The sequence below is a fragment of the Sylvia atricapilla genome, chromosome 20 (genome assembly GCF_009819655.1).
Source record: "Sylvia atricapilla isolate bSylAtr1 chromosome 20, bSylAtr1.pri, whole genome shotgun sequence".
Lineage (NCBI taxonomy): Eukaryota > Metazoa > Chordata > Aves > Passeriformes > Sylviidae > Sylvia > Sylvia atricapilla.
Window position 1 is genome coordinate 7,200,710 of NC_089159.1, and position 20,107 is coordinate 7,220,816.

At 42.1% G+C, this 20,107-nt stretch overlaps 1 protein-coding gene across 1 annotated transcript in view; it reads left to right on the plus strand.

Moving 5' to 3' along the window:
• Window positions 1–19,317, plus strand: part of EFCAB5 (EF-hand calcium binding domain 5) — a 28,872-nt gene extending 9,555 nt beyond the window's left edge. The window contains exons 5-18 of the mRNA XM_066333419.1: window positions 770–925; window positions 5,578–5,671; window positions 6,369–7,163; window positions 8,293–8,498; window positions 9,720–9,876; window positions 11,960–12,249; window positions 12,836–13,008; window positions 13,725–13,953; window positions 14,634–14,786; window positions 15,935–16,032; window positions 16,763–17,016; window positions 17,358–17,587; window positions 17,772–17,868; window positions 19,137–19,317. Coding sequence (XP_066189516.1) covers window positions 770–925; window positions 5,578–5,671; window positions 6,369–7,163; window positions 8,293–8,498; window positions 9,720–9,876; window positions 11,960–12,249; window positions 12,836–13,008; window positions 13,725–13,953; window positions 14,634–14,786; window positions 15,935–16,032; window positions 16,763–17,016; window positions 17,358–17,587; window positions 17,772–17,868; window positions 19,137–19,264 — 3,060 coding nt within the window. The 3' untranslated portion in view covers window positions 19,265–19,317. The remainder of the gene's footprint in view (window positions 1–769; window positions 926–5,577; window positions 5,672–6,368; window positions 7,164–8,292; window positions 8,499–9,719; window positions 9,877–11,959; window positions 12,250–12,835; window positions 13,009–13,724; window positions 13,954–14,633; window positions 14,787–15,934; window positions 16,033–16,762; window positions 17,017–17,357; window positions 17,588–17,771; window positions 17,869–19,136) is intronic.
• Window positions 19,318–20,107: the final 790 nt, after the last annotated feature.

Genomic DNA, 20,107 nt, shown 5'->3' on the forward strand with positions numbered 1-20,107 from the left:
GTTTCCCTGTTAGTGAGGCTGGCTCCAGAAACCTGCTATAATAATTCAGCCCAGGCTCTGGGATTGTGGTTTGTTCTGATGGCCATTATTATTTATGTCATGCACACCACATTTTTAGAACCATATTGCTTTTGCTCATAAAAGCCACATGGCTATAAATCCAAAATGTTAAAGTGTCTCCAAGGTTGGAACGTAAAATCAATCTCAAGTCAGTAGTATTCCCAGTGACAGAGGAAGGGTGACAGCAGGCTCATTTTCAGAAGGATCTTCCATTTTTTGATTGTATCCAACTGCTCCTCTAAACACTGAAATTGTAGGCAATGCTCCTTTTGTGGCATTTGAGAGTTGAGTGACTGTCACTCCTGCAGAATGTAATGGCTCAAAATGCCTCCTTGGGAGTGAAGTCAAGAATAGTAAATGCTGCAGAAAACCATGGAGAACTTAAATCCTCCACAAGAAAATCGAGCTTAAATTGCAACACTTCACAGGAGGGATCTGATCCAGCATCTCTGCTTGGGCTTGATAAGTGACCTCTGGACCAGGAAGGGAACTGTTCAGGACACATTTCTGCAGTATCCCAGGCTTGTTTGGAGAATATTGTTTCTTCTGAAGGGGAGAATGAAGAGGGCACCAAGTCTGTGTTGTGTTGGCAGATTAAATTACAAAATGCTAAATATTTGATTGCACGCAACAGATTTTTAGGAGTTCAACTAAAGGTGAAAATGCTTGAAGAAAGCTAACTACATGCACTGCTGCTTTCTCTCCATAGCTTGTCCATTCCTACATTGAATATGTTTCAAGTGACAAGTTCCAAGAAATCATGGAATATCTCCATAAGTGTGCTGAGGACTTCCAAGAAGCAACAAAGCATGATACACGGAGGCAAATTTTTGTTGACCTCTTCCACACTTGTCATTATAGAAAGGTAAGCAAAGCAGCTCTCAGCCTAATTTCAATGTGGGCATGCTCCCAGTTTGGTATTTCTCTGGGTCACTGCTTGCTTTTTCTTTTTCTCAACTCTAGATTCTCTCTTTGTGCTTACTCAGCAGTATTTTAGAGAACAATAGCTGCTGCACTGTTGTCAAATTCATACTTCTTAGACACAGAAACATCCAATAGCCTATTAACTGATGGCTAATTAGAAACTGAATTACGTAAACTGATGACTTGGGACTGAAGTTTGGTGGTTCTGGAGAAGAAATTAACCATGGCCTTTAATTTTAAAAAATTACCTGCTTCAACAGCATGTTCAGAATACTTGAGTGTTAATTTATCTATTCAGCCACATTTCAGCAAAGCTAATCTGATGTAGATTGACTTTAACAAATGTGCACATTACTTCAATAATTACATATATTGCATTAATTATGTTGCATTACTCTGTAGATCTGAAGGGCTTCTATCAATAAATCTCATAGTTAAAATTTAAAATGCAAAATAATCCACCTTTACAGCCTCTCTGAGAACAGTACTGTGAACTTCAGCCACAGTTTATGGACAGGAAATTAAAATACAGTAAGTCAGTTACAGAGCTGGAAATGAAACTCAAAAGCCATAATTTGGTTTTCAGCAGCTTTAAACTCTATCTATCATTCTCTCAGTACACCTGCATCCCCATTAAAAAGCAAACAAAAAATGTGCTAGGCTCATTAGAAAACCAGTAAATAGTAAGAACTGAAGAATCAATGGCATAAAGTATTACTAAAAACTTGGGCTTCATCCAAAAAGTGTGGTACTTGTTATGAGTACCCTCAGTTTGACAGTTGCTGGCTAGTACAGAGCAAGCAGTTGCCCTAACCTTAGTTTTCTCCCCTACATAAATTTTATATTCCACCCAGCACTCCTCCAGCTATGCTTGCAGCGCCTACCCAAAGTGAACTGCGCTCTACAATGTCATGCTAATAATGTCATTACCGCCAAGAGAAAGGAATTACAGGGCTCGTTTCGACACCAATAGTGTGTTTTAGAGAATAGCAGGCAAGCTGCTCTTTCAGCGATAAAGGAAGAAATGTGTCTGCTTCCCAGCTAGGAGACATTTCACTTTCCTATGACTCTGTCAAGAAGGGCTGTGATGGATTCTCCTGGCTACAGGGATATATAAACCTGAGTCCTGGCTTTGCCACAGATTTCTGAAGGATCCCTTCTTTCTTGTAATGTTCTAAAGTGACTTTCTTCCTATTATTTCTGTGGCAGTAATCACCATCTCCATGCTGCTAATCCCAGTGGAATCTCAGAGGCAAAGAGCCAAAAATACTAACACAACAGGAGTGAGCAGCTATCAGCAATGACGCCACTGCTGCGGAAAAAAACCTGATCAGAGCAGAGAGTTGTTGTTTCCAGGCTCCGAGGTAGCCCTGCCCTGCAAATTGAGTTCACTTAAGTGTCATGTGGGCCACGCAGCTCTTTTAAACCTGGCCTGGTTTATTTTGTAAAGTTCTACTGTACCCACAGGGGAGATAAAAATGCAAAGTAACCCAAGGACTTCTACCACTTGAATGTGATCCATTACCTGTACAGCCCATTCTGCAAAGCACAGCAAAGCAGTTGTTTTAGTTCCTAATTTCCATTTGTTTGGTAGCAGGCAGTTATTCCAGTCTGCATGGTGAGTGTGGCTGGCTGCCTCAATGAGCTGCAATTAGGGCCAGGGAGCTGAGAAAGCAGTGTTTAAATTACAGTCAAATTAGAAGGTATCCACATGATCATTATTATGATTTCAAATGCATGCATCCAGAAGGATGGCAGCTCAGCAAGGACAGCCTGGACGATCCACTGCAGCAGAAACGTCCCAAGAGAATCTCAGAACACCCTCGGATCACTGCTATAATACCCCAAAAGGCAATGGCTCTGTGAATTTTTACCTTTTGTCTCTGTGCTCACTTCTATCAGTTTCTTTTATAACTATGCATTAATTTCCAGGGATGTTTTAAACATGAGATTTTTAAATGAAATTTAATTTAGTCAGAGATTAGTTTTCAAGCTAATGAAGTTTGAGACACTCCTGATTATCCTTCTTGCAGTACAGCAACAACAAAGTCTGCTTTCTCATGACCTTTTCTAAATGTCTGTTCTCCCCTCTTGCTCACTAACAAGCTCATTGTAGGGTTCAGGATACACACATCACATTTCCAGAAAAACAATCAAGTGGTTAAACACTGACCTATCCCTGATTAAATGGCAAGTCTGGTTTAGTCTGTGTTGCCAAAGGAATTACTCACAGGTCACAGAACATTGCTGAAAACAGCTGAGAATCATCACCTGCCAATATCTAGGTGACAAAAAAATTAGGTCAACATGTTTCAACTCCCGGGGCACTAAAGCTGCCCCGAGTTTTGGGCAGCTGTACAAACACAGATGGTTTTCTGTTGTGGAGAGGAGAGGCTGTACCTGTCCTGCTCACAAGGTGCTGCACGAAGGGCAGGTGGGCAGGAATCTGTCATCAGCCTCCGTAGTCACACACCAAGTGCAAAAAAAAGTCACCTTTTCTACTAAATTTGGAACTGGGAAAAATAGCACAGCTGGGGAGCGGAGTTGGAAACGGTTTCTTGTTGTAGTTCTCTCTTCTGTAGATGGCTGTACTGTGACATGTTCCTCCCAGGGTAAGTTGTAAGGAAAAGTGTCCTGAAATAACAGCAACGCCTGCTAAAATGGCAAATCTGTGTAAATTGGAAATGTTTAAATAAGTAAATAAACCCCTATTAATATTTTACAATTTCAGCTATTTTATCTATTTTTATATAAAAATAAAATTATTTGATCCAAATAACAAAAAAATCTTCAGGAATTTGAGTTATCTAAATCCTCCAATTACATTATTTTAATATGACAAAAAGGTACCCGAATCCCAAAACAACATCCTTATTCTCTTTTTAATAATACTTCATTCATCTAGTCCCATTTTAATGAAGTAAAATTATGCATTAGTACTGCAAAGTTCAGGGCAACCAGCAGATGATTGTGACACATAACAGCTGAGGAAATTTGAATGGAAAATTAAGTGTATGTAATGGAAATAACTGAATGGATGATCCACATATTCCACAGTGATCCAGGAACACCTTCAGAAATGTTGTGTGTTTGTGCATCTCCTAAACAGATCAGAGCACAATCTGATATATTCAACTGAAAGACAAATAACAAGAAGAAAGGTTTGCACAGGGGTGTGCAAGGTATCTATATGTTAATGTCAGAAAATACTGGGAATCAGGACCTACCAGAATTCTGTGATGACATTTGTTGTTCCAAACCCACCCATAGCTGAAATTCAACCCTGACTTCCAGCATTTTTTTACTAGAAGGAATTAAATTACCAGAGTCTGAAGCACTAAAATTGGACCAGATGGCTTCTTACATTTCAGTTCTGATCCTTTCTGCAGAACTGGCAAAACCCTTTTCCCTGTAGAGGAAGGTGCTGCAGTACCAGCAAATGTGATGTGTTCACTAAGTTCTAGCATTAACTTCACCAGTAGGTGAGATGTATATCTCTGGGTTGTTTCCATATCCTCTGTTTTTAACTATTGGTGCCAATAATTACAGTTTCAGGTTATAAACAATGCAGTCATCTTGAGATAATTGCCAGAAAAGAACAGCAAATTCTTCCTTTATTTCTTTAGTCAAAGGGCAGGCAAAGTTCACAAGGAATTAAAAGCCTGGTGAATTTTACATTTTGCAGTTTTTAATCTAAGAACAAAATGTGAAAAGGAAATCAATAATTCAGATGGAAAGCTATTCACTACAAATAATGAACTTAAGTAAATCTGTTTCCTAATTAACTACTTTATTTCATTAGTCGGAGGGAGATTACAGAGGTGGCAGGACTTAAATAATGACAACAGGAATACATCATAAAATGGAAAACTTGCAATCATTTAGGTTTGCTTTACTTTTTAAACCCCACAATTTCCTGATTGGAAATGACCCATTTCATTGCCTTTTCCTGGGTTTATCGTCTGTGTACACTCACCCTGAGCAACAAGGATTTAATAAACTCTGCACCTTCCTCTGCACTGGAACTGCTGATACCTCTCTCACCTCTGTGGTCAAATGTCTATGAATTTTTAAAGGAAATTAGGGAGGTTGTCATAATAGCTCAGATTTTTGGACTAATTATGTTTCCAGGCCAATACATCACACTTCAAAGGAGATGACAGGGCACAAAACCAAACTACAATGTGCAGTCACTAAGGTAACACAGCACAGCCCATAATATATGAAAATTCTTCCACGGTACTGTCAGGCAATCAATATCTGTCCTGAGAGTATGAAATGTTGAAGCTTTGATCTTCACATGAAGAACTCCTTTGGCAGAACAGTTACAATTATCTCACTGTAATTTGTCAAGGACATGGAAGAGGAAGAGCCTGCAAAGTAATATGTGTGGGGAGTTCCAGCTCAGCCCAGAAGAAAATTTTCCCTCTGTGAAATAAATTAACTTCTTTGAATTTGTAGTGATGTTCTGGTAATGGATAATTATCAGTCACAGGTAATTCTTGGCTAATGGTGCCTTTGTAGTACTGCAAATGTTGATGTAAGTCACAAGAACCACAGAAAAAATCCAATAATTGTAATCTTTTTGTCCAGGTTGGTGTCTTGGATAGACAAAAGATACTGGTCCTGCTGAGAGGTTTCTATGACAGGATCCCCAAGACTGATGCATTTTGGAACCCCAGAGAATGTGAGCACATGGGATATTTCAGTTGTGGTTAAAACATTGAGAGTCCACACAAGGCTGGATGGTTCAGATATGTTTTATAAGTGTGACTAGAAATGAACAAAGCCCAAAAAAAGGACCCAAATGAGTGTTGTGACCTACACACTATGATTTGCAAGCAAGTTTTGCAAACTGTGATGCAATGTTCAGAAGTGCTCCACCATCCAAAAGTTTTCCTTCCTACAAAATTCTGCAGTACTTTTTGGGAAATAGAATTAAAGAAAGACTCTTCCTGAAACAATTAGAAAGAAATATTAGAAGTTAATTTTGGTTTGCACTAAAATACCTCCAGAAAGAAAAAGAAAAAAAAATGCAGAGAATCATCTGCATAGAAGTAAAATATTTTAAAGATATTGGACATTAATTAATTGCTGAGATCAAATGCAAGGCAAATTACATCTCTTCTTCTTAGCGTAGAGAATGATGAAATATTTATTTCCAAGGAAAAGTGGTGTAATTCGTAGCCAGAAATGCAGATCTCTGTAGGCAAAGACATTATTCCAAAGTTTTGGGTTCCTGAGATGTGTCTTTGCAGAAGATACTTTCTGGTAGTTTGTATTTACTTGGCATTACCTTTTTTCTTTATATTTTCTTATGCAATATTTGACAACATAAAACCAGTGCAAACTATCAGCTTACACATATTTTTTTTCTGTTTTAGGGCCAATAATTGAGCTGCAAGATATTCATCTTATGGATTTCTGGGGAAGCCTTGGTGACCAGGAAGTTTGTGAGGAACTCAGTGAAAATGTGGTCTTGTCTCAAACAGAAATTTCTGAGGGAGAGATTTTAGGAAATGAACCTGTAGAGGATGATAAGCAAGGGACTGACAAAATAAGTACCAGTGCTACAGAAGGAGTTGTTGAAGAAATGGACATGAGTGAAGCTGAGACTGGAGGAATTTCCAAGGAGGAAAATGAAGCAGCAGAGCCAAGTGGTGCTGAAGTGAGCAAGGAAGGTGAGGATGCTGTGTCAGCAGTGAAAAGCACTGGCCTTGCAGCTACTGATTTGGAGGGAGATACCATCCACAGTGAGAAATCCACCTCCCATGAAGACACCAAAACTGAGAGGGAAGCTGAGCCTGGAACTGTAGACAGACAGGATGGAGCTCTCCCAGAATCAGCCTCTGTTGCAAACAGTCTCAGTACAGATGGAGAACCTGGATCTGGAAAGCCAGAGGAATCTGTCCTGGGTGGAGAGCCTGAGACAGAAACAAAACCAGAAGGAGATCATACCTCAGCTAGAGAAGCTGGATCAGAAGGGCAAGTTAGTCAAGAGGACAGTGGAGTTACAGCACCTGAAGCTACAAGCACAGCCCCAGGAGGCAGAGCCATGACAGACACGGATGTCACTGATTCCCAACAGGATGCTCCAGGTGCAGAGGCTGTGCAAGAAACCCCTGCAAGCAACGAGAGCCACTCTGACCAACAGACAAGCTCAGACACAAGACTGCAGGGTGAGGACCTTCTGCATGACCAGGGTAAAGTGTTCTCCTTTTTTTCTGACGGACCTGAATAATTTTTAATGTATATATTTGAATTGGTTTAACTATAGGGTGTTTTAAATCAATTTCAAAACTGTGTGAGTGATTTCTGAGTAGAGGAGACCATAAGCATCTTCTCAGCATGGTGTTTTCTGCCAAGGTTTCAGAGCTTATTCCTCTCACAGGATGGCAGGTGAGTCACTTTGCTGGTGATCTGTATTCAAGGCACTGAGCAGACACTTTAATTCGAGTAGGGGCTTTGTGAAGCAGCAGCATTTTTATAATAAGGAGAAACTTTATGTTCTGTTTCACTCTGTAATATTACTACAGCAAGACAGGAACCTGAGCACATTAATCTAGAAATTACTTAAATAACTTTTAGACTGTGACTGCCTATAGGGAGATGTGCTATGAGATCATCGACCAGGAACCTTTTATTTTAATCTCTCACTGTGTTTCCAAATGATGATCCTACTTCATTGTCTACAAAGGCCTTTCTTCTAGGAAGGCTGTGATCAGACAACTGTGTTTCAAAGAGGTATTTTCTTAAACATCCTAGAAGGGCCAACCTCCTTGCTAAGCACTCTGTGAACCCACTTGTGTCTCACAGTTTAGAACACTGCAAGAACTAGGTCTACATTGTCTGAGCAATCCAGTGACAGATTCATTATGTCAAGGGTTGTAAAGCTGATGGTACAGCCCTCTGATACCTACAGCTTTCTGTGGTAACTTCCAGTGCACAGCACTACCCTGTCCTTCAGTCAGTCCTTGGATGTGCATCCTGTTTGTCTGGGACAGCAGTCTCTCAATGAGGTCTTTGTCTCAGACAGCCCCCTGCTGAGTAACTGCAATTCCAGCTCACCTGTAGTCAGGGTTTGACCTGGCTCTAGGATGGCATCCATGCCAGACTGGATCTGCAGAGCTACTATTAGAACAGTATAAGCAGATTAAGGCCTTTACTCAGCATGGAGTCAGTCTGTATTCAGCCATAATTTCCCTGGATAGGAAGTGCAGGATTGAGGGCTGTGTTGATAGCTGCCACATGGTTGGCTTTAGGGCAGCATTTGGCTTCCTGTGACACACTGTGCTTTCTGCCTTTCAGACTCAGGTCCCAGCGTGGCAGAGATTCAGGATTCTTGTACTAAGAGTTCCTTTGCTGCAAGCTGCCTCACTCTGCCACAGTTTGTACAGCTCATGGACAATTTTGTTGGTGAAGACACTTCTCTGCCTGTTGTGAAGAGGCTTACTGCATTTATCAAAGGAGAATACAAACAGACAGAAGAGGAGAAAATGGAACAACTAGAAAAAGTAAATATTGATAAGTTTTGCTGATCCCATGTCCAAACAAAAACCAAGCAAATGCCCATAGACACTCAGCAAAGTGAGCTGTTAATCTGACGCTGGCAGAGCTGTCCACTTGCAGCCTTGCATCCTCTGTTCCTGCAGGAGACCTTTTACCCCTTTGTTTTCATACAGATGCTCCCTCCCTAGCCCTCAGCTCTGGAAGTGATGACAGACTCATCCTGTAAGAGGTTGTCTGTCTGTCCTAGAGCTGGACTCATTGAGACAACAGTTGATAGTTAATTGTGAAAGATCCCAAAACATTCCATTCTGCTTATTCACCTTCATAATAGCCAAGAACCTGATCTCTGACCTACTGCACTGGCATGTACATAGGAGATTGTGGATGTTTGGGGAGGATTTTAAAACAAGTGTCTTTGGGTTTGCTTTGTGCATGGCTGGACGTGAATGTGCACAGGCTTCTTTGTGTTTAAGTTACAAGGTGCTCTTGCCATGTGCTGAAAAAAAAATAATTCCCCTTCCTCATGCCCAGCATCAGGGTGCCTCATATCACTTCAGATCTGTTTTATGGTGCATTTCTCTAGCTGTGTTTTCCTCAGACCTCTTTCTGGTTTCCCTCTGTGCTGCTGACCTAATTTGAATGAGATATTGGATCTGACGGCTCCACAGTCCTCACTGAACACAGAACACACTGCCAGTATTTTGGCCTTTGAGAGAATTCCACTCCAGCCAGTTATCCCTCTATGCTGGGTTTAGAGGACAAATGGTAACATGTATTTGCTTGGAGCTCACACACTTCAGGGCAGCACCAGCAAAATAACAGTGTACAGAAATATGAACTGTCACATCTCAGGGTGTCACTGACAAGGCTGTGGTTAGCTCTTGCTGGGGAGACATTTGTGTTCTGGGGAACTTGCACTTACCTGAGCTGACCTCACCTTAAATCCAGCACAGGCTTCATTTGTCTACTGTGACATAACTCTCTGAAGTGCTGGTCCTGCCTGGTAAACTGAACTGTCACCTGTGTTTAGAGTTTCTAAGTTATCTCCCAGGTTTAACGATTCATCTCTAGGCCTGAGCCATGTATGTACAGAGTCAGCCCATAGGAATGATGTGATTGGTACAACCCCTGCAGAGTGTGTCCACACTCGTGTAGTGTCCCCATTTGTGTAGTGTCCAGCATCAGTATCCAGGAGTTACCAAACACCAACTGTTCCTCTGCTGCAGGTTCACCACATGTCTCACGTGGCTCAAAGGAAACAGCTTTTGGAGGCACTTTTTGAAAAGTGGGACAGCAATGCATGTGGGTCTCTGGAGCTGGAAGAGGTGGTTGCTGTTCTGAGCACATTTGAGGGAGGCATGGGAAAAGAGGCCCTGATGAATGGTAAGGAAAATTCTCTGTTCTGTGGGAGCAACACAGGAGGCTTTCAACCACAGGGCTAATGAGGTTGTTGCAAGTACCAGTTTGGTTTTGCAAGCAGTCATAAGCATACACAGTATGAGTGTAAAATGGAAAGGAACAGCTACCTAGACCTATTTGTTAATGCATTGCTACATCCTCTCCTCCTGTGCAAGATTCCCAGGCAGAGAAGTAGCCCAATGTTTAAATGACACTGGGATAAGTTGAAAAACTATTTCAGCTGTAACATGCAATGTATACATGTGATATGGCAGTGAAAAAACACGCACAAAGCCTGAGGACATGTTTGCACTTTCAGTCCAGTCCATCTGTGTTATCCAGTTATTTTTAACAGATATATTTTACTGTGTTTCCAGTAGGAATGTAACCTCACAGGAGAGAACAGCTTTCCTTATGGATCTCAAATAGCCTGTAGTTATCCACACTGTCACACAGCTCTCATGAATTACAGAGCAGCTTCGAGTATCACGTCTCTGTTGGTTCTTTCACTGCATAAACTTAGCAAATTTGGTTCTTCATAGAAAAGACTTGGGTCCTGCAGTAGTGCTGCAGGTTCACCTGAACCTGTCTGGCAGCCTCATGCATATTAACATGTGGGCATAAGGTGCTCTGAAACACTACTTTAGCAATTAAGAACATGTCTGCATGTGTGCTTGGGTGGAAAGGACTGGTTTTTTCATCTCCATGCTCATTTCCATGCTGCTTCATCTGCTGCAAATCACTAAAAGTGGCTCACTTTGGCAACCATCAAAATCTCTTTATCCTTTAGCTCACTGGAGGCAGCTGGTGGGGTGGGGAGCACACCAGCATTTCACAGTTAATCATCTCCAGGCTGTCCAGCCAGCAGAAACTGGCAGTTCACTGCTCTCTTGTATTCGAAGCATGCCAGAACATACCATGGAAATATGGAAGGACACAGTCCCATGAAGGGCTCATAAACTAAAGGACAAATAAATAGAAAGGGAGCATAGAAAAATCAATACCACCTACCAGCAAACATGAACTATTTCTAGCAGCCTCAAGCTGATCTCTCAAGGATGTGGAACAAGTAGGTTTGAGGGAAGGGTTCACAGACATTGCACTTCTCCTGGATGCTAACACAGAGTAAAAAGTAAATATAATTATTTGACTGTCCTTGCAAGTGAAAAGTGAGATAACATGAGATATAAAGGGGGAAATAATTCCTTTTGCTGTGACTCAGTAGTGAAGGAAGTGATCATACCACATTCAACTTCATGTGTATTTTTTTCTGCATCCCTTTCTTCAAAGTGAGGAGAAAGTGGAGGTAAAAATCGAAATATTTTATATGATCAAAAAATTCTCCATCCTAGTTCTGTCAAAAAATCTGAAATTAAATTAGAATAGTGAATGTTCCTTAGATGATGGGCTGGATAAGACAGCATTGAGCATCATGGCCCCACCACGACTGGGGCCAAATCACTACTCACTACTTCTTCAGCTAAAATCTGTGATAATGATGATAAAATGGTTTGGATTGGAAGAAATATGTAAAGATCATCTAGTCCAACACCCTGCCATGAACAAGGACATCTTCGAGTCCAACAGGAAAACAGGATGAAGAAAAACAGTGAAAACAGGATGCAGAAAAAATGATGGAAGCATCAGTGACAGACGCCGTGAAGCTCGGGCTCCCTGAGCCCGGCAGCGCCTGCACGTTCCTCAGGCTGTGCAAGAGCACCCCCGTGAGCCCAGAGCCGGGCTCGGCAGAGCCCGCGCCGCGCTGGGACAGCTCTGACGGACCGGCTGCGGAGTTCAGCAGCGCCAGGAGAGAAACCAGGGCTGTGCGGGATTCTTTTTCATGGGAGGGAACAGAGAGGCATCTAGAGAAAAGGATGCGTCCAGTCTGGAAACTGGAGATTACCTGCCAGTCACCACTTACATATAGGTGCTGAAAGAAACCTAGAAGGATGGGCTGGATGGACTCCACCCAAAGCCTGTTTAGGTCTTGATTCATGTTTTGCAAAACTGATTAATCAATTTTCCTTGTTTTATTTTCTTTTTTTTTTTTTTTTTTTTTTCCTACCAGCAAAGGAACAGCTTTGCTCCCAATACCCACACCTCAGTAGAGTGGGGAAATTATCCCCAAAGGCATTCCAGACTTTCCTTGAGTTAATTGCTTCCAAGTTCACTGGCAATGAGGATGAAGCTATTGATAACTTGGTGAGATTCCTGACCACAAGTGTGGAACAAAGTCACACCGAGAACTTGCAAAGCTCAGCCAGGAGGAAATGGCTGCAGGATATCCAGCAAGCAGCTGAGACCAGCGGAACAAGCATAGAGCCAGTGTACAAAGCAGTGATTAGGGCCCTGTCCCAGGTAGGCATCCTTGCTCTGCCAGTCTCACTTATGGAAGAACTGACTCAGGTCAGATCTGGAAATCCATAGCTGTAGTTTTGGAGCCTCTGAAATGAAACACACCAGAGTCAGTTTGGGACAAAGATGGTTAATTTGTAGTGGAAATAGTTTCATTTTTAATTCACTCACCATTAAAGTCCTCCTCAAATCCAAACTTTTTTCAGTGTAGCTGAAGTATCTTTGCAGTATTGTCTAGGTTTGTAAATGTGGCAACTCTGGCACTTGTTTGTTTTTCCCTAAAGGAATCTCCTATTGGAGAAGAAATCCATAGGACCTTTTCTTAGGCACAGATTATAGTTAGGGATTGCTTTTCTATTTACTTGCAACAGGAAAAAGGAAATCAGTTTCCCTTGCCAATCAAAAAATACCAAGTGTTTGTGCTTGTCACAGGGTGCACTGGGCAGACACGGCCACGTCATGGTGTTGGTGACACACAAACTCAGTGACCCAGAGCTGCATCTCAGCAAAAATTAAACAAGTGCTAAGTCCATTAAGTAAGTGCCAGTGGCTAATGTACAGAGTGTAATGGGGAACATTTGGTTGCTAGGACATGGAAGCCCATGGGGATAACAAGAGGATCAGTGCATATATTGCCCTTCTGGAAGAGAACTGGCTCTCCCCAGAGCAGGGACAGGTTTGCCTGCGATATGTGGCCTGTACTGCAGAAGATGCTCCCCATGTCCTAAACCAAGTGCTGCACAGAGACATGAAAGGAGTCAGGTAAGAAAAGCTGCAAATACCTGTTCTTTTTCCTCTAGACCGTTTAGAATGTATGGGGCAGTGTCTGGGATGTGCTGGAAAGTGAGGTTGATGGAGTATTCCAGAGAGGAAATCTCCCAAGAGACTGTTTTGGAATGATCCAATATCCTATACATGTCCTTATACTCCACATGGTCTGCTTAGAACTGCTCTGTTTCCTTGGGGAGATTAGCTCACAGTCTAATAAATCTCATCCTTTAGCAAATGTCTGTGGCATTGAGTCTACATTTTCTTCTTTAAAAGTTAATTCTGTTATGCCAGTTTATATCCACAGGATATTTCTGAGAACAATGCCTTTCCTTCCCTAGTGTTTATGGTATAAACAGCTTTCATGCTTCTTCACTTGCCATTTCCAAAAGCCAGATACATTTGTCTCTTTAAACATTGCTGCCTCTAACCTATTAAATGTAACTGCTGCTTGTTTCTGTATTCCTTCTCATTCCATTCATTAGCTGATGTTTTTAAAATGGCCTAAGGATGAAAAGTGCCTCTCTATTACCACTGCCTTTGGGATGCAAGTGGTAAATGTGGTATTGCTGAGTGTGGTCAGGGTATGGAGTTCACACCTTCCTTCTCTGATGCCAAAAAACAGGGAGAGATCAAAGCTGCAGTATTTACTGTTTCACTAAAGGTTTTCTGCTTCTCCTGACAAACCTCCTCATAAATTTTTATTTCAGCTTTGCAGTTATTGACCAGGGAAAGCCAATCTATGTTCCAAAAGTTCAGCTCCACGGAAACATTCACTTCTGGAACTCTGATCGCCCTGAGGAGGAGAGGGAAGGTTCACTGCTGGTGCTGCCCCTGTATGATGCTCATTGGAGAGTTTTTGGCATTCTAGGACTTGACACTCTTCGGGACCAGTGTCAGAAATCCATCTTCCTGACCCATGAGATCAGTTTCTACGAGGTGGGCACCATCATAAAGCAGTTTGTTACACCAACTTGCAAAAAACTTGTCAATTTTACATGTTTGTTCTGAGTAAATGTCAGATGTACAACTAAAAAAATATCTGTGGGTCCTCTTCTGCAGTATATGGTGAAAGTGGTGTAAGGAGTGCACCTTATCAGTATCATGCTGATTAGCATCTTATCTGAAATTTATTACAAGGTATCGCTTCATCAATAATTTATTTAATCTTCTCCTGGCTAGGATGTTAATTGACCCGGTGCAAAGTCCAAATGTAGCAGCTTTTATTTCCTGAAGCTCTCAATCTCATGTTTGAAACTGTTCATTTCTATAAAATGACATGAAACTTTACTTTTTACGTGGTGGAATTGTAATTGACAGCTGTCTGGATTGGGATCAGCCTCACTGTGGATGCATCATCTGGGCAGCAGGGAGCGCAGCAAGCCAGCCTTACCACCCCATATGGCTATTTCCAGTAAAAATCAGCTCTGTCTGGTTAAGGACTTGGCTGTGACCGAGTACTTCAGGGCATTATTTGATAAGGAACATTTCACAGTCACTTTTCCGCTTCACAGATTCTGATTAAAGCAATTTGTTAAAACATGAACATTTCCCCAGCTTTTTTTTTCTCCCAAATTGTGTGGAATTGTCTGACTCACTTGAGGGTTCTGCTTTCACAGGGAGTTTGCCATGCATTCAGCAAAGCCTACCACCACATCTGCATGCGGGAAAATGTCCTGCAAGTGGCTGTCACTGCTCTGGACTGGTTGTGTCCCAGGACACCCAGCATCCACGCTGTCACAACCTACCTGGTGGCACCTGACAAAGACAAGGTACTGCAAAGAAAAGGTCTGTAATCATTAGGGACTGAAAGGCTGCTTTAGAGAGGAAGTGCCATCTCCAGCTGCCTGTGTTTTTCCAGTGGTTTTATCATTAAAGCTGAAGTCTGCACAAGATTCATGTGCTTGCTTGTGCAACAAAAGGGCTACAAGTGCAGAGAGGGAAGATTCCCTCTGTAAAGGAGACCCCTCTTCATTGTTTTCATCCTCCCACAATTCAAGAGCACTGCTAGTATAACCCTTTCTCCATGTGAAAAGGACTATTCTCCTTACTTCAGTGCTCACTGCTGCATAGCAACCAACAGAGCAGAACCCCACATCCATCCATCCACAGCTTTGCTGTCTGGGACTTCCACTAAGGGAAATGCTTCTCTTTGGAGATCCTCTGCATGTCAAAATTATGGTATTTTATAGGGACAAGAGAATGTATCAGCTAATTTATTAGCTCTTTGTCCTGAACTTATGTCAGCAGCCAAGATGTAAATACAGCTCAGGAAGTGACTGGTTCCCAATTAGCCAGCTTGTAAAGGCAGCGCCGCTCCGTGCAGGTCATAGTCCAGTTTTTCAGCAGGGACTCAGGCCATGGGAAGTTTGTCACTTCATGTACCAGTGAGTTGAGAACACAAAAAGTATATGCAATATTTAGGACTGATCCTATGTCATCCCGAAGTCTGTATGATATCTGCTGCAGTCATAATTCAGCTGCTTCCTCTGATAAGCATGGTTTATGTTGGCAGTGTTCTGTTGTCATTTCAGGCTCAGCACTGTTCCCTTGTTAGCTGCCTGATAGCCAGGTCACTCACTCCCCTCTCAGCTTTCCATGTGTCAAGATACACTGACACAAACATGACATGAGAAAGGACTGCAAGAGGATGGGAAAAAGAATGGAAACCTCTAGGCCTGTGGGTGTTCCTCAGTGTGGAGCCTGGGTTGGATTAAATAGTCTGGCTGAGGGAGGTCCAGGGCACATTCTTCACCCATCTCTGGGAATAAAACTGAGCAGTGTTGGGAGATGTCTTTAAACAATCCTATTGCTCTTGAATGTACATGGGAGTTTCCTATAGGAAACCATTTCCTTCCTCTCCAAGCCTCAAAATATCCATTTCTTGGATGCAGCTAAGCCTTTCTTTTCTCTCTGGCAGAACCATGCACTGTACAAGGTGATCACTACAGATAACACAGGACAAAAAGAAATCCACAGCTCTCCTGTTGTTCTCCTCAGAGAGGAAAACATCCTCAGGTAGGCTCCAGCACCTGCAATGGGACTTGTCCCCTCTGCTCCTTGACTCTACCTGCATCAGACTCACCCCTGAGAGTCTCTGCAGCTCTCTCACTATCAAGGCTTCTGGTGTGTATGCACATGGCACTGAACTGTGAAGGGCTGAGGAGTATCTTCTCTTTGATTTTAGGCTGCAAAAAACTTTTGATTTAATGCTTACCAGCTGAACTGCCAAGGTTTGCAAGATTACGGCCTACACGGAACCATTTTGCTCTTTAGAATAATTTGTATTTTTTCCTGGCCGTATTAGTCTCATTTCCTTCAATTCTCTGTTTCCTTCCACTGCCAAGATCCTTGCAGGCTTGTCTTTTAAGCATATCATCCTTGTTGTCAAAGCTGCTTGAACAGCTATTTGCTGTTCCAGCAGCTGTTTTTACTTTTTATAAAACTGTCTGCAACAAACGTCAATGCAGTTAGAAACAGCAAACTGCTTTTAAAGCAAGATTTGTTAAATTCTCATGATTTTCAGCAATCACCTCAGCTAAGCAATATTGTGTTCCCAATGTCTTTTTTCCTTTGTGTTCATGCCTTGAATGATACTTAGAGCTGTGCAAATTTCAGTTCAAGGAAACAGACTATGATTTAGCAATGTAATACCTTTATTTTAACAAGAGATGAGTGGCATCTTAAATACACTAAGTAAATCACCAAAACAAACCAGGATGGTAAACCCTAGCACATTTCATTTCAGAGATTACCTGTTCAAGTGCAAAGACAGTTCAGAGGTCACTCTCATTTCTGTCTATGGAGAACACCACATTGCAGTACCTCTCCATGACCTATCAAGACAAACTCTCAGCATATTTGATATCAGCATCGGACAGCACAAGAAATTACCACCTCAGGAACAGAAAGACCTGCAGAAAATGCTAAAGATGGCCCAAGCTGCCTGCTCAGAGATCCTGCAGAGGTGTCTAGAGGAAACACAACCAACACAAGTGCTGGGTATTGTGCATGCAGATGTGAGATAGTTTTTTGGGGTGAAATTAGGAATCTCAGTAAAACTATACCGAAAGTATCATTCCTACAAGTATGGAAAGACAAATACAAATCCTTGTTATATATAAACTACTCCCGAGCAAGTCTCAGAGCTTAGCAGTGTAGAGTTAAATGGAATGGGCAGATTTTAACTCTGGCTCACAGGGTACTTGGTGCTGAAATCAAAGGTGTGAAGCAGAGACCTTGTTGCCCTCAGAAATCTAGCACATAGACTGTCAGTCAGTATGCAAGTCCTGAGTAGCAGATGTTTCTGAGCAGCTTCTTGAGAGGTTTGTTTTTGATTGCAGAGGCAGAACCTGTGACAAACATGAGGCATGCAGGGATTCTGTTCCACCGGTTCATGCTGCAGGAGCTGCGTGAGTGTGTCCAGAAACTCAGCACTGAGAGCTTTGCTGGAATAAAGAGCTGTGAAGAACCCCCAGCTCTGGTACACAACGTAGTTAAGGCTGTGCTGCTGCTTTTGCATCCAGACTGGAAAGGCTCAGAGGAGGTTGAGAGCTGGAGTCAGTGTAAACTGGTGAGAATTCAAACTGTTGAGAGTTTGTTTCCTATTCTTCCTCCTCCAAGAAGACGCAGTGGAATTTGCCAAGGGGGAAATGGCAGTGAAATAATTCATTGCCTATAGATTTCCTATATGTTTCTCATCTATCTTTCATTCTGTAAGCTTTTTACAAGCACCCTTTTTGTTCTCTGCATTGCAGAAACTTGATGACAATTTGATTCAGGAAATTTATTGCTTTGATCCAACTGCTTCATCTGTGCAAGGTCAAGCAGAGCTGCTGCTGGACCTCATCACTGGTAAATATTATAATCTCACTGTGAGGTTACCAGACACAGTTCAAAAATGAAACCATGTCAATGGCAGTGTTCAGCTGAGTGCTTTTAAGGGCCTTACTTCAGAAATTAACTTTGATTTCACAGTAAGTGAAACAACAGATAATGGGTCCTAAATATCTGCAGTCTTTTTTGGTCAATAGAAATTAACCTGTTAAATTTAGAGTCAAAATTCACTCCCTTCAGGAAAGGGGAGCAGATCAGCTTTGAAACCTTCCAGAACAAGTGATCTCATTGTAAACCTGATAAGTGTGAAGAATGAGGGTTCTTCTGGCAAGTAATATGTAAAGAGTTATGAAGAATGATGGCTCTTTTGGCAAGCAAATTTGCTCCAGGCCTCTGTGCCCTGCCCTAGGGACTGACCCAACTCCAAACAGGAACACACAGGGTGAGCCCTCCTCCTCGTAAACACCATCTGCCAAGTGCTTAATGTACTCACGGGCCATAGACAGGAGCTGTTTGTCAGTCTGTTTTTCTCTCTTTCAATGAACGTGAGCTTTTTTTGGTGCCAGAGCAGTCAAGAGGCTGTTATTATTATTTGCAATATCTCTGCAAGAGAAATTACTTGTTCTCATTGAGATCTCTCTTTTCAGGATCTAATACCAGTCTGAGAGGCCTGTTTAAAGCCAAACGTGGACAAGAGTTATTACTTTAGCTGGGGATATTTATCAACAGTACTCTGCCTGCTGATAAAGAGTAAACACTTGAGGCAGTCATAGTTCCTTTTCATGTGTTCTCCTCATATATATTAAACTAATTCACTGGAAAGAACAAAACAGGCCTAGAGCATCCAGCTTTCCTACAGCTAGGGACGCTGATGTAATTAGATTAAAGAATGTAGCTTTGGAAACTGCAGGTATGCTAGGAAAGGTTGGTTTCCCAGGATGGAACCTATTCTGAGAGACCAGTGTCAGATCAGGGGTGTGAATGCAGGTATAACTCACAGCTATGGGAATTCCGTTAAAATGACCATCAGGTCATGTCCATATGTTCATATAAAAGTGCTGGTTTAGCATTAAAATACAGCAGAGCTCTTTGTACAACAGGGCACTCACCATAAAATAAGATAAATTGTAGTGGACAGTCAGCACTTGATAGGTCACTGTCACAAGATAGCTGTGTGCTTTTCAAAGCATCACCATTCCTGGAATTACTGGATTCAGGGTACACTCTGCACACTGCTTACAGTTTTGACTTTCCCTGTTGTATTTACAGGTGGTTTTTTGTTCCAGGTGTCCCTCAAGCAGCAGTGTGGCAGCAGGACTCTGCTCCAGCCGAATACCTGCACCAGTGGCTTCACACCTGCCTGGCACTCATGGAGATCACAAAGAGCCAACACACTGAACAAAACCATCCTTAGCCCCTTTTGCCATCCAGTGTGCCTCCAATTAAATCTCTTAATTTCTCATCTAACCCTCGTGATTCTGGTGTTTCACATCTTTTATTAAATTAACTGCTGATTTTCTATTTTTTATGCATAGGCACTAGTATTGTTAAAATGGCTTAAATCTGTTCAGGATATTAGTTAAGATGATAGGGAGTCTGTTAAGGATTATCAAGAAAAAGCAATAGCAACATTAAAGGGAAGAATTTTGCCGGTATAGCTACTGAATTTGAAAGGCTTAATCCAAGTTTTACAGGTTTTTAAAACTAATTCTGATGGGAAAATGAGAGGCAGGGACATCTTTATGGTTCCCAAGTTACAATGCTCATAAATGATACAGCATTAATTTTCAAGGTCCAGTCTCTCTATAGGACCTTTTAGGAATAATTTTAAATAAGGATTGTTAATCAGCATTTTGTAACATTCTTCTGAACACGTTTCAGAAAAACCCAACACTATTAATATAACACAAAAAGCTTCCTATTGGGATAAAGCTTGAGATTACAACAACTGCACTGTCTGCGGTGAGATTTCATCTTTCCAATAACGTCCCTTTTGGCAGAATCACCTCTTTTAATAACATTTTGGGAAATTAAACTCCTCTTTCAGTCTTTAACGGCAAACAAGTGACAGGTCGGTGATGGCTCAGGGGGGACGAGCGTGGCTCCTCAGCGCCGGCCCGGGGAGCGGCGACCACCGGCGGCCCGGGGCGTCTCCATCTCAGGGCTTCTCCATCTCGGGGCTTCTCCCCCTCGGGGCTTCTCCCCCTCGGGGCTTCTCCATCTCAGGGCTTCTCCCCCTCAGGGCTTCTCCCTCTCA